Below are 13,158 nucleotides of genomic sequence, written 5' to 3'. Positions count from 1 at the left end.
GTATTTTGCTCAAGGCTGGCATTCTACCATTTGAGCCACAGCTCCATTTCTGATCTTTTTGGTGGAGAAGAGAGTCTCACAAGCTGAGCATGGGTGGCTCACGCCCGTCATCCTAGCTACTCAGGAAGCTGAGACCTGAGGATTGTGGTTCAAAGCCAGCCCAGGCACCAAAGTCAGTGAGACTCTTTATCTCCAGTGAACCACCAGAAAACTGGAAGGGGCGCTGTGGCTCAAAGTGGTAGAGTAAAAAAAAAAAAAAAAAAGGGTCTCAGCAACTTTGGTGTTCCTCGTCTCCTGAGTAGCTAGGATGGCAGAGGTGAGCCTCTGTCTGAGGCCTGCTGCCTCTATCTTGCATGGCCTCTTCCTTTTTCCCATCTCCAGGGAGGAGGCACCCTAATGAAACAGCCTCACATCGAGTCCCCCCACCTTGTCACACAGCAGGGAGCTGCTCCCTGAAATGCCAGAGCTATTCCACAAGCACCAGAGCCCTCTCCCCCACCCTGCAGCTGACCAGAAGTGAGGCACCTGTGTGTGTGTCACGCGGTGTCCTCTTTCCCGGGCTATTGCGGGGGAATAAATCTCTGTCCCCACCATCTGTTCATCTTAGCAGTCATGTGTCTGGCTAGACGCACGTCTCATGGCAGCTTCCCCTGGCAGATGGGCTAACTGAACCCCAAGCTGCTGACCACACAGTATACCAATTCTACCACTCAGCCCTGGGCCTTGCTGCCATCCCCCACCCCCTCCCTCTTCGTTCTAGATCCTTCCATATCTACCTAAAGCTTGCTTCTTCCTTCTCAGTCTATACCAAAGTTTCTTGGAGCTTTTTCCTGTTCAGCCACCTAGGCTGCTGGATTTTGTGCAGTCTTCCAAAGGGGGAAACTGAGGCTCAGAAAGAGCCCCCCCTAACCCCTCTTCCCCCCCCCCCCGCCAGTCCTGCAGCTTGAACTCAGAACTTGGGCACTGCCTTTGAGCTTCTTTTGCTCAAGGCTAGCGCCACACTTGAGCCATAGTGCCACTTCCGGCTTTTTCCTGTCTATGTGGTACCAAGGAATCGAACCCAGACCTTTGTGCCTGCTAGGCAAGCACTCTACCACTAGGCCATATTCCCAGCCCAGGAGAGGGACTTTCTGCATGCCCCAGAGTTGTGCTATGGCTGAGATGAGAACTCAGAGGGCTCCGTAGGCAGAGTTCAAGGCAGAGCTAGCAGGGCATTTCCCAGCAAACATGCCAGCCTGAGGGAACAGAGGACTGAGAACAACCAGGCACACACCGGTTGATCATAATCACAGTCACGTGTCCAGCAGGGCATGGAGAAGTTGCCACAATTGCCACATCTCCACCTGAGGCCCTGTGGCTCCCAAGATACAGGCAACCTGTGTCTTCAAATATCACAAATCAGCTCTCAGCTCTCCAGGTAACAAGGCCAAAGTCAAGCTCTGTGCAGCCTCGGCTCCCTTGAGAGTCCAGCAGAACCACCTATAATCCCAGCTACTCAGGAGGCTGAGAGAGCTAAGGATCAAAGTTTGAAGCCAGCCCAGGCAAGAGACTATTTCCACTGGGCGTGGTGGCTCACACCTGTGATCCTCGTTACTCAGGAGGCTGAGATCTGAGGATTGAGGTTCAAAGCCAGCCCTGGTCCTAAAGAATGTGAGACTTTTATCTCAAATTAATCTCCAGAAAACAGGAAGTGGGGCTGTGGCTCAAGGGGTAGGGCGGTAGCCTTGAGCTGAAGAGCTCAGGGACAACACCCAGGCCCAGGAATAGGGTGGTAGCCTAGAGCTGAAGAGCTCAGCCCAGGCCCAGAGTTCAAGCCCCATGATTCCCTCCCAACCCCGCAAAAACAACAACAACAACAACAAAAAACACCCCCCCCCCTCATTTCCAATGAAGTAACAAAAAGCCAGAAGTAGAAAAGTGGACTTATGGCTCAAGTGGTAGAGCACCAGTCTTGACTGAAAAAGCTAAGGGAAGGCCTGGTGCATAGCCTAGCAGTAGAGTGCTCGCCTAGCATGCACAAAGCCCTGGGTTTCATACCTCCATATCACATGCGCAGAAAAAGCTGGAAGTGAGTGGCACTGTGGCTCAAGAGGCAGAGCTCTAGCCTTGAGCAAAAAGTGTCCAAGGACAGTGCCCAGGCCCTGAGTGCAAGCTCTAGGACTGGCAAAAGAAAAAAGAAAAAGCTAAGGGACAAAATCCAGGTAGGCCCAAGAGTTTGAGCTCCAGTACTGTCCCACAATCATACGTGTGTGTGGACACTCACACACTCCTCAGAGGGGCTCTTCTCACTGCCTCTGGCCTCAGCATCCCTTGGTTTGCAGCCACATGACTGATCTCTACCTCATGCCCTCTTTTGGCACCGTGAATCTAATTACCTCACACGGGGGTTGGAGTTTTAGCCTGAATTTGGCACATCAAATCCCCAGCAGCCCTTCCATCTCCAGAACCTTCTGTATCCTGTATTAAAGCTCTGTCCCATTCAGTACTGACTCTTCCTTCCACCCCCAACTCCCAGCAACCCTCTGCTGTCTCATCTCTGTGGATGATGAGAGGTTTTGAGACATACTTTGTTAGTCTTGAGTCTTGAACTCAGAAGCTGGATGCGGTCCCTGAGTTTTTTTTTTTTCCTGCCAGTCCTGGAGCTTGAACTCAGGGCCTGAGCACTGTCCTTTCTCAAGGCTAGGGGTCTACCACTGGAGCCACAGCACCATTTCTGGCTTTTTCTATGTGTGTAGTACTGAGGAATTGAACCTGGGTCTTCGTGTATGCTAGGCAAGCACTCTACCAGTAGGCCACACCCTCCGCCTGTCCCTGAGCTTTTTCACTCAAGGCTACGCTCTACCCCTAGAGCTGGAGCTCTGCCAGCTCCAGTCACAGCTCCACTTCCGGCCTCTGGTGGCTCACTGGAGTCCCGGGGACTTTCCTGCCCGGGCTGACTTCACAGGACAATCCTCAGCCGTCCACCTTCTGAGTAGCCAGGATTACAGGAGAGATTTTCTGCGTGCTATGTCCCCAGATTCCTTCTCTTGTCTTTGCATGGCTGAGTAGCACTGCAGCGTGACTGGATGGAACCCCTCATTCTGTGAAGGGCGGGGGCTGCTCTGCCTTTGGGCTACTGGGACCTTTGCGTCTGTGGGCACTTGGAGTTGCTCCCCGAGTCATCGGAACTCACTCCACGCAGGCCCACAGCTGTCCTGGGCCACTGAGGGTCATCCAGCCGCCAGCACTGGCTCGAGGCTGCCACCTGGTGGCTGTGCTCGCGTGGCCGCCGCTGGCGCCTGGTTTTAGGAAGGTGTACTGGCACTCAGTGGGGAACGCCCCTTTGAGAGGGAGGGAGGGGGGGCAGACACCGCGGGGACAGCTCCAGCTGGAGCGCGGTGTGCCTGAGCCCGGGAGCTTCCAGCTGAAGGCAGGCCTCATGGGTGACCCACACCCTGACCCGGCCCTCACTACAGTGGGGGGACACTAGGCTAGACCACCTGCAGGACCGGACGGCTGGTCTGCCTGTGCCGTCAAGGAGCCTCCAACTCAGGACCTCCCGCTTCCCCGCCAGGCTCTCCACGACCGCTCGTGCCTGCGCCTGGGCTTGGACTCGGGGCCCGGGCGCTGTCCCGAGCCGCTCCGTGCTCCAGGCTGGCACTCCGCCTCCGGAGGAGCTGGGGCTGCGGCCGGGCTCTGGGCGCTTCCGACACGGCGGGGCCTCCCGGGCGGCCTCGGGAGGGAGGAAAAGAAACGCGGGGAGAAGTGGCGGCGCCCACGGGGCGGAGGGCGGCTTTATTCCTTCCAGCTCGCGGGGGCGCGCGTGCGCAGGGCCGGGGGCGGGCCGGCCGGGACTGCGGGCCTCGAGGCCGGGGGTCCTGTGAGCACGGCCCCGGAGCGCTGCGGGGGACCCCGGGGACCAGAAGAGAGCCGCGGAGCTGCCGCGGCGCCCTGGCCTCCTTGGCACTCGGGCCTGGCGGGGCACAGGCGTCCGGGGGCGGGCGAGGCGGACCCGCTGCTCTGCCGCAGGGGCTCCGGGGTGCGCCCTGCGCCCCAGGCGGAAGACAGCCCGTGCGGGGCGGGCGGGGGCCGGGCAGCCGGTGAAGGCAGGGCTAGCGGAGGCCGGGCGGGCGGCGGCCCGGCTAGCGGAGGCTGCACTCGCCGCCCTGCAGCCGCTCGAGCTCCAGCGCGCGCACCAGGTCCTGCACGAAGCGCACCTCGGCCGCCACCTGCGTGGCCAGCGCCTCGTAGCGGTTCTCCAGGCGGCTGAAGCGGCGCTTGAGGCCGCCGGCGCCCAGCAGCGCGGCCCGGGCCTCCTCCTGCGCCTGGCGCCGCAGCGCCTCAGCGCGGTGCAGCTCCTGGCGCAGCCGCCGCACGTCCTGGCCGAGGCCGGCGCTCTCCTCGCGGTACCAGGCCTCCTTCTCCTCGTAGATGGCCGCCAGCGCCTCCACGTCCTCGCGGCAGAGCCGCCGGCCGCGCTCGAGCTCGCGCAGCCCCTCCTCGGCCGCCGCCACCTCCTCCAGCACCTTGGAGAAGCGCTCGAAGTTGGCGTACGAGTTGTTGGGCGGCATGCTCGAGTGCGACTTGATGGTGTACTCCTTCAGCCGCGTGGTGCGCAGGCGCCGCCGCTCCGCGCGCCGCCCGCCGTCCTCGCTGCGCACCGCGCGCCGCCGGATGGCCTGCGGGAGGGAGGGAGGAGGGAGGGAGGAGGGAGGAGCTGAGCCGCGCCCGCCCGCCGCCGGATGGCCTGCGGGAGGGAGGGAGGAGGGAGGGAGGAGCTGAGCCCGCGCCCGCCCTCCGCGGGGCGGCCCGGGGCAAGGCCGCCCTCCTCACCTTGATCCAGGAATGCTCCAGGCTCTGGGCGATCGTCATCCTTCTCCTGAAAGAGCCGCAGTCCCTGGCTTAGGGCGGCGGGGCCCCCGCCCCCGGCTCCCGCCCGCCTCTCCCCGCCTCGGCCCACATACTTGGGGTCTTTGACCAGCAGCCGGCGGATGAAGTCCTTGGCCAGCTCGCTGGTGCTGCCGAAGTACTCCTCGTCGAAGTCGTAGTTCACAGCCGAGATATTGGTCAGGGTCTCCTGCTTGGTCTCACCCAGGAACGGGGATGCACCGCTGAGGCTGGAGCAGGGGAAGGGCCTGGGTCTCCACCAGAGCCCCACTCCCCCCAGCCATCCCCTGCCTGCACTAACCACCAAGGAGGGCCTACATCCTCCCCACCCAGACTTCCAGGTGGAGGCTCTCATTAGAGGAAACAGCCGTCATCGCCTGGGCCCTTTCACTGCCGGGGCTCCTGCCCCCATGTTCTGATCTTGCGGGTGCCCTGGGGGAGGAGGGGTGATGGAGGAACCCTAGTGCAGCATTCTGCATGGGGACAGGAGGCAGGAGGACAGACCACAAAGGTCAGGACGTAGGCGGGCTGAGAGTGTCGGCAGAGAAACTGAGGCTCTCTGACTCCTGGCTCAGGGTGTGTCATCTACCCTGGGCACCCCCTGTCCCTCACTCACTGGATGACTGGCAGGTGCAGGGGTGTGCAGAGGGGAGCAGGGTTCTTCCCCCTGCAGCCCCCAGAGTAGGTGAGCACAAGGCCACCCACCAAGGCCCTGCAGGGCCTGGCTATGTGGGGGTGCAGCACAAGCAGAATTGCATGCTCCTTCACTTGCTCAAGTCCCCACCAAGTCCAGGATGCAGCAAGTGCCAGGATATGGCCCAACCACACCACCAGGAGCTGGCAGGGCCAGCGGGTACTCACAGGATGTAGGTGATGACGCCAATGCTCCTGTGGAAACAGATGGAGGTCAGCAGAGCTGGGAACACCCCCTCCACAGAGCCCATGCACCCCACCTAGAGGGCCCCACGCTGCCCGGCCCACAGTGGCTGGCAGCTGCTGACTCCCATCTCCCGTCCACTCCCATCTCCGTGGGCTCAGGAGATGGCCTTGGCCTCCCTGGGCAGGGCCAGGGGGTGGGACAGGGCAGAAGGAGCCTGCACAGCCTGCCATAGACCTGCTGTGGTCCGGGCAGAGGTTGGCAAGCCCATGAAGGACCACACACAGGGCACCGTAGGCCCCGTGGCTGTTGAACCGCACTGTTCAACAGAGATGTATAAGCTGGGGCCAGGGCTCACAGCAGCACTGTCCCACGTCCCACAGCCCCCAGGTCCATCCACGCCAGGACAGCCCACTCACCACATGTCTGCCTCCAGCCCCAGGGGCTCGTAGTTAACAATCTCGGGAGCTGTGAGAGAGGGAGCGGCGTCAGGTGTGGGGACACTGCAGCCACTGTTACCATACGTCGACTTCCTCCCGCTCCAGCCCCACCTAACTTGGGGGTTCGTGACTGGGGCCTGGCAGGCAGGAATGCTAGACCACAGCCACAGCAGCCCTGGCTGTGGCCCCAGCCCAGCCACCACCCCTCGGGGCCTCACCCACAAACTCAGGTGTGCCAAAGATGTTCTTGAACTCGTTGCCGGCCTCGATCTTGTGGGCGATGCCGAAGTCGATGAGTTTGATGCGGGGACTGGGCGCGTGCTTGTCCAACAGCATGATGTTCTCCGGCTGCGGGCAGGGGCGGGGGGCAGGGGGCGGGTGAGGCTCTCTGCCGCCCTGGCCTCAGCCCCTCAACCCCCACCCTCACCCCCACCCCCACACTCCCAGCTCACCTTGAGGTCGAAGTGGGCGATGCGCTTGGAGTGCAGGTAGTGGACACCATCCAGGATCTGCTTGAGGAACTGCGTGGCCTCGTCCTCGGTCAGCGACTCCTTCTCGGCCAGGAAGTCGAAGAGCTCCCCGCCGGACACCAGCTCCAGGATGAGCACCACGTCCGTCTTGTTCTCGAAGACGTCGTGCAGCGTGATGATGTTGGGGTGCCGGATCTCCCGCAGGATGCTCACCTCCCGCTCAATCTCCTCGCGGCTCACGCCCCGCCGGCTGGACGACAGGCGCCGCTTCTTGATGAACTTGGCGGCATACTCCTTGCCCGTGCCCTTCTGCCGGCACTTGCGTACGATGGCGAACTGGCCGCTGTGGAGAGGGAGGGGCAGAGGGGCAAGGGGGTGAGCCCCCAACCTGCTGCCCAGTATGGGGTGCTGCAGGCAGTGAGGCCTGACAGGGGAGGCAGGAACGCCGACTAGGCAGAGCCAAATGAGACCAGAACAATGAGGGCTCTATCATGGGGTGCAGGGGGGGACACTCAGAGTATCCCCCGTACCTGCCATGTCCCCAGAGCTTATGAGACAAAGGCTTGGTCCCTGCAAGGGAAAAGTGGTGTCCTCAAAAGGGCCTGAGGGCCCCATGTCAGCCTCTCCATTTCCTGGCTGGTGACATAGGACACTCACGGTGTGCCACCACACAGCCAGGCACCCCAAGCCCATGAGGCCACCTCGTCTTGTGCCTGAATGCCCAACTGGACTAACAAAACAAAAAGCTATACTTAGAATGGGGGGGGGTTGTTTTTTGGTTAAAACAACCCCCTGTGTACAGCAAGGGTGTGTATACAGGGGAAAGGAGACGAAAGGCTCAACGGGTGACCCTGACAGGCCTGTGGGGATCGAGGGAGGCTGTCATATTCTTCCTGATCAACTTCCAGGTTAAGGGAAAGGGGCAGGGGCAGAGTGCCTGCCTGGGAAGTCCAAGTTCAAACCCTAGTATTGCCAACCAAGAAAACGTGCACTGATTTCAAAACAGTGTTTGCCAGGTCCCAGTGGCTCAGGCCTGTCATCCTAGCTACCCAGGAGGCTGAGCTGAGGACTGAGGTTGAAACCCCATGGGGGGGCAGGGGCAGGGCTGTGCTCTGGAAGCTGGCTGGCGCTGCAGGAGGGGGCAGCCTTGCTAGCTTATTTCAGACTGCACACCCCCAAACTCAGAGGCAAGAATGTTATTCCAAGGTCACCTCGTGTGGATTTGTGATGGTACCACACAGATGGACAGACACGGAGGGCCCAGGAGAACCCCGCGTGTCAGGCCCGCCCACTCCACCCCTGCACCCACCGCCAAGTCCCTAGTACAGTCTGTTCCGGCCCCTCATTTTTGTGAAGGCCTCCCCCTTCCTCTGCCTTCCTCCCTCTTCCTACCTACACCCTGGCTTCCAGCTACGTTTTTTTTTTTTTTAATGCCAGGCGATCTGATCTGTGTTCCCCAGGCTGGGGCCAAACCCCCAAACTCCCAAACCTCCAAACCCAGGGCTCCAAGATGCTCTGGCCTTTGCACCCAGGGCTTATGCCTGTCATCCTAGCTATTCAGGAGGCTGAGATCTGAGGATCCATTAGAAGCCAGCCCAGGCACCAAAGTCTGTGAAACTTTTTTTTTGTGTGTGCCAGTTTTGGGCCTTGAGCTCAGGCTCAGGGCCTGAGCACTGTCCTTGGGTTTTCTCAAGACTAGACCTCTACCACTTGAGCCTCAGCACCACTTCCAGTTTTTTTCTATGTATGTGGTACTGAGGAATCGAACCTGGGTCTTCATGCATGCTAGGCAAGCACTCTATCCTACCACTAGCCACATTTTTTTTTTTTTTTTTTTTTGCCATTCCTGGGCTTAAACTCAGGGCCTAAGCACTGCCTTTGAGCTTTCTCAAGGCTAGTGCTCTATCACTTGAGCCACAGCACCACTTCTAATTTTTTTCTATATACGTGGTACCAAGGAATCACATCTGGGTCTTTGTGCATGCTAGACAAGCACTCTACCACTAAGCCATACTCCCTGTGAGACTCACTTCTAATTAACTGGAAAGTGGCACTGTGGTTCAAGTGATATGGCGCTAGACGCTAGACTTGAAGAGCTCAGGGACAACATCCAGGCCCAGAGTTCAAGCCCTATGACTGAGGAAAAAAAAAAAAGTCCAGCCTTGGTCTCCTATGTAGCAGGGAACAAGGGTCACCCCTCACACACCCCAGGAAGGGAGCGCTTTAGGAGATAGGAGCTCTGAAGAACAGATGAAGTCACACACTGTCAGCTTGACTGACAGAGGGACAGGTCCACCTGTCTGTGCCATGACACGGAAGCTAGAATGGAAGTTCAGTAACACTGGACTGCAGGTTAACTTCCACCCCAAGGCTGTGTAGAGGGCTTGGGGGGGGAGGGAAGAACTTTGTGCACATGCACAAGGGAAAACTGGCTAACATCCACCCATAGCCACAGCCAGCTGTGACCCCACAGAGGCAGCCACCTGGCCCCATTACCACAGCGACTTCCACAGCAAGCTCCCCCATGACAGTCAATAACTAGGCCCCAGGAGACAAGTTTCTGTGGGGACAGGACAAGGCCCCTCCTCCCTCTGAAGCCACACAGCGTGGCAGCTGTCCTCCTGGGTCTCAGTGAGCCTGAGCTGAGGCCATTTGCGGTCCACACCCTCAGCTCATGCCCGCCATGACACCATGGACAAGTGCAGCGCATGAGTCACACTCAGGAATAAAAAGGAGGGCAGTCGGCCCCAGACCGCAGACCACCAGGGGCAAAGGCCAGTCCTCCTTCTGGATGGGGCTGGAACAGAATGGGGTATCCAGATCCTGGCAAATCCTGCACATTTACTCACAAGTCTATCTGGCCCCAGGCAGTCTCCCAGCTCCTGGGATTCCAGGGCTCAAGACCATGGAAAGGGGGTGGGGAAAGGGGACCAAGAAAGACTTACCAGGTAGGAAAGCACCTTCCACCCAGTGAAAGACCAGCAGACACCAGTGGGGAGAGGAGCCAATGGGTTGGGAAGGGCAGAAACACTGGCAGGTGTGTCTCAGCCGAGAGCAGCAGAATGGAGGGACATAAGAAGAGAATCCACTGGACAAAGGCAGAGAGGACATCACATCCAGGAATGGGCCAGAAGACAAAAGACTCACAAATTTGTTTTGTTTTTCTTTCCTTTTTTTGGTTCTGGGAATGACACCAGGGCCTTTCACATACTCGTTTTGTGTTCTATCACTAAGGTATGCACCCAGCTCTTAAACTTTTCTTTTTTTCATTTTTGCTTATACTGGGTTTTAAACTTAGGGCCTCGGAACTGTCTCTCTTTCTACTCAAGGCAGGCACTCTTCTCACTTGAGCCATAGCTCCATTTCTTGTGTTTTGCTGGTTAATTAGAGATAGAAATCTCATGAACTTTTCTGCCTGGGTGGCTTTGAACCCCGGGATCTCAGATCTCAGCCTACTGAGTATTTGGGGTTATATTCATGAGCCCCCTCCTCTTTAGAGGCCAGCCAGTGAATGCTTTCACCTTTGCCTACCACTTGGTCTCTGCTAGTTAATAAAGTCATCTATTCAGTCTCAAGCAAACATTGTGGGGTCAAGGACTGAGTCTAGCTAAGTTCCAAGACCTTAATTATTAACTTCCATTATATATTCTGGAAGGGAAATTTCCTATCATTGTTCCATTTTTTTTTCCCCACCAGTCACTTAAAATTCCATACACGGGCTGGGAGTGGGGGTACAGTTCTGTGGTAAACACTTGTCTAGCATGTCTAAGATCCAGCACCAAAAATATAAGCACAAAACAGATTACACACATCCAGGCACTCATCCTGTAATCCTAGCTACTGAGTAGGCCAAGTTCTGAGGATCTCAGTTTGAAACCAGCCTGGGCAGGAAATTCTGTGAGACTCATACCCAATTAACCACCAAAAAGCCAGAACTGGAGCTGTGGCTTATGTGGGAGAGTGGCAGCCTTTAGTGAAGAAAGCTAAGGTAGGGACCGGGAGTTTGGCCTAGTGGTTAAAGTGCTTGCCTAGCATGCATGAAGACCCGAGTTCGATTCCTCGGTACCACATACATAGAAAAAAGCTGGAAGTGGTGCTGAGGCTCAAGTGGTAGAGCTCTAGCCTTGAGAAAGTCCAAGGACAGTGCTCAGGCCCTGAGCTCAAGCCCAGGACTGGCAAAAAAAAAGAAAGCTAAGGTAAAGGTACAGCACTCAGGTCCTGAGTTCATGTCCCAGGTTAGACATAAATAGTACCTCCATTTTATTTAAGGAATTTGAGAGAGTGCTAGCCTATCATCCATGAAGCCCTGGGTTCGATTCCTCATTACCACATACACAGAAAAGGCCTGAAGTAGTGTTGTGGCTCAAGTGGTAGAGTGCTAGCCTTGAGGAAAAGAAGCTCAGGGACAGTGCCCAGGCCCTGAGTTCAAGTCCCAGGATTGTCAAGGAAAGAAAGGGGGGGGAAGGAGTGGGAGGGGTGATAGAGAGGGGAGAGGAAGGAGGAGGAGAAGAGAGAGGAGGAAGGTAAAAAGAAAGAAAGGAAACAAGTCTAAGGCCTTGTTTTTTGTTCTCAACACAGTAAAAGTAATCTTAAGAACATTAAAAAGGAAGAAAGATTTTGGGATTCTTAGTAAGTTCTGGAATCATTGTTCCCCCAGACACTAAAGCATGATTTAGTATGTGGATTTAATTTTCCTAACTTCAGCCAAAGCAGCTCCTGGCAGGAGATCCTAAATTCCCCATAGTCAAGTAGCGACTTAAGGTGGGGCAGGGCTGCATTCTCTGCTTGTCTAATGGAGGAAATGCCGGATAAGGCATTTCAGTATCCCCAAAGAGCCAAAGAACTGTCTCTGTGGCCTGACAGAGCTCAATTATTTACATTCCCTCCTAGTGACATCACAGGGCGGGTCTTGGGGCTCCAGGAAGGCTGGCCAGCAGCAAACTCACCAAATAAGGTTTGAGGCTCCACAAAAAAAAAAAAAAAAAAAAATGGTTTGAGTCTCAAGCAGGGGTGGGTGGGTGGAGGGAAGGGGCGGGGGGGGGGGGGGGCGGGGGAGGCAACCTGGGAGGCCCAGACAGCTGCTTCCCCGGGAGGGGAACCACTGCTTTCTCTCTCAGGTGCTGAAAGGGAACAAGAGCTGGAGAGACCCACGCACCCCAATAAAAGCAGGTTACAGATAGCTAAGACCATTCAAGGCCAGGACTGTCTGATTCCAATGCTCAGGCTCTGCTGACTCACTCCTTGGTGGGATAAAGGGCAGGAGGGAGGACTTACAGGTCAGTCACTCCAACACCTCCCCCTCGGACAGTGCAGCTCACCTGCCCAGCTCCTCGCCCATCTCATAGTGGTCTTCCACGTCCTCCTGCCTGAACGTGGCCATGGCGGCGCGCTGGTCTTCCCGGTGCTGGGGCTCCGGAGGCGGGAGGGGGGGGCGCGGCGGCCTGGGGACGGGAGCCCGCGCGGCTCGGGGGTCCCCCACCCACAGCTGTGCAGGACACAGGGAAAATGTCTCGTTGGTGCTCGTCCACACGCCTCGGATGGACCGCTACGGGCGGTCAGGCCCTAGTTCGCCGCCGGGGCGGATCCCAGCGGAAGGCCTCATTCCTCCGGGCCCACCACGCCCCCGCCGGCTCTCCCCCCCGACCCCGGGGTGCACGGCGGCCGCACCTGTCCACCGAGCTCGGTCTAAGACCGTCCGCACTGAACACGGGCCCAAGTCCTCCGCAGGCCTGCCCGCCTCGCTGGCCGCAGCCAACACCAGCTCCGCCTCCACCCACCCCGCCGTCCCGCCGCCGCCGCGGCGCACCGGCGCTGACGTCACCCGTGAGCTAGTCCCGCCCCGAGGGAGCGAGTCCCCACGCTCATTGGCCAGCCGGCCAGCGAGTCGTTCGGCGCCGGCGTCACGTCTTCAGCCTCCCTTCCGGGAGCCGCACCCGGACACAAGCTCGCCATTGGCTGACCGACCCATCTTGCCTAATCTGATTGGCTGGCACAAACGCTGACCGAGCCCGAGAAATTGACTTCCGGCCACGGCTACCGCCTGGGCGATGCCACACCCGGGGACACCACCACTCGAAGCCAGACCCGTGAAGATGCTTGGGTAGGACACGCACCACAGCCTAGGCTGAAAACCCCGCGTGTCAGTGGTATGGTGGCCCAGCTAAAGCCCCAGGTAGTTTCCCCTTTCATGCCCGTTGGATCTCACAGCCCAGGAGCTTCTTGGCCACCCAAACCTTCAGTTGTCATTCTGTAGGTGGGGTGGAGACTGAACTCCGCCTGCGCGCTGTCCTTGAGTTCTCAGGCTCAAGGTTAGCACTCAAACAACTTGGAGACACAACTCCCACTTCCTGTTTTCTGATGCTTGCTTTGGATCTTTCTGCCCAGGATGCTTCTGAAAGGAAGTCCTGACTTCAGCTTCCAGAGGCTTGAGCCCATCAGTGCCAACTTCTATCATTCTTATCACAGCCAATAAATGTAGCAGCAAGGCCCATGTCCAACTCCCAAT

General features: G+C 57.9%; 1 protein-coding gene across 1 annotated transcript; it reads right to left on the bottom strand.

Annotated features, from left to right (window-relative positions):
• Positions 1-3,743: 3,743 nt before the first annotated feature.
• Dapk3 (death associated protein kinase 3) lies at positions 3,744-12,457 on the bottom strand. Its single transcript, XM_090340981.1, has 9 exons — positions 12,321-12,457; positions 11,972-12,138; positions 6,636-6,996; positions 6,402-6,531; positions 6,163-6,211; positions 5,728-5,754; positions 4,944-5,096; positions 4,813-4,858; positions 3,744-4,658 (listed from the first exon to the last, which is right to left on the bottom strand). The coding sequence occupies exons 2-9, from the start codon at positions 12,031-12,033 to the stop codon at positions 4,122-4,124; spliced, it is 1,365 nt and encodes a 454-aa protein (XP_090197107.1). The 5' UTR covers positions 12,034-12,138; positions 12,321-12,457; the 3' UTR covers positions 3,744-4,121.
• Positions 12,458-13,158: the final 701 nt, after the last annotated feature.

The sequence above is a fragment of the Megascapheus bottae genome, chromosome 1, assembly GCF_031878675.1.
Source record: "Megascapheus bottae isolate mThoBot1 chromosome 1, mThoBot2.hap1, whole genome shotgun sequence".
NCBI lineage: Eukaryota > Metazoa > Chordata > Mammalia > Rodentia > Geomyidae > Megascapheus > Megascapheus bottae.
Note: the sequence above shows the minus strand (reverse complement) of the source record. Positions and strands in the feature narration are given on the sequence as shown.

What these genes read in the sequence shown, in the direction of transcription:
- Dapk3 (XM_090340981.1), bottom strand. Translation starts at nt 12,033, where the DNA reads ATGGCCACGTTCAGGCAGGAGGACGTGGAAGACCACTATGAGATGGGC. An exon ending in TGGCACACCTGAGTTTGTGG is followed by an intron (nt 6,212 to 6,401) that starts GTGAGGCCCCGA and finishes CCTCTCTCACAG; the next exon opens with CTCCCGAGATTGTTAACTAC. An exon ending in GGGCTGGAGGCAGACATGTG is followed by an intron (nt 5,755 to 6,162) that starts GTGAGTGGGCTG and finishes CTGTTTCCACAG; the next exon opens with GAGCATTGGCGTCATCACCT.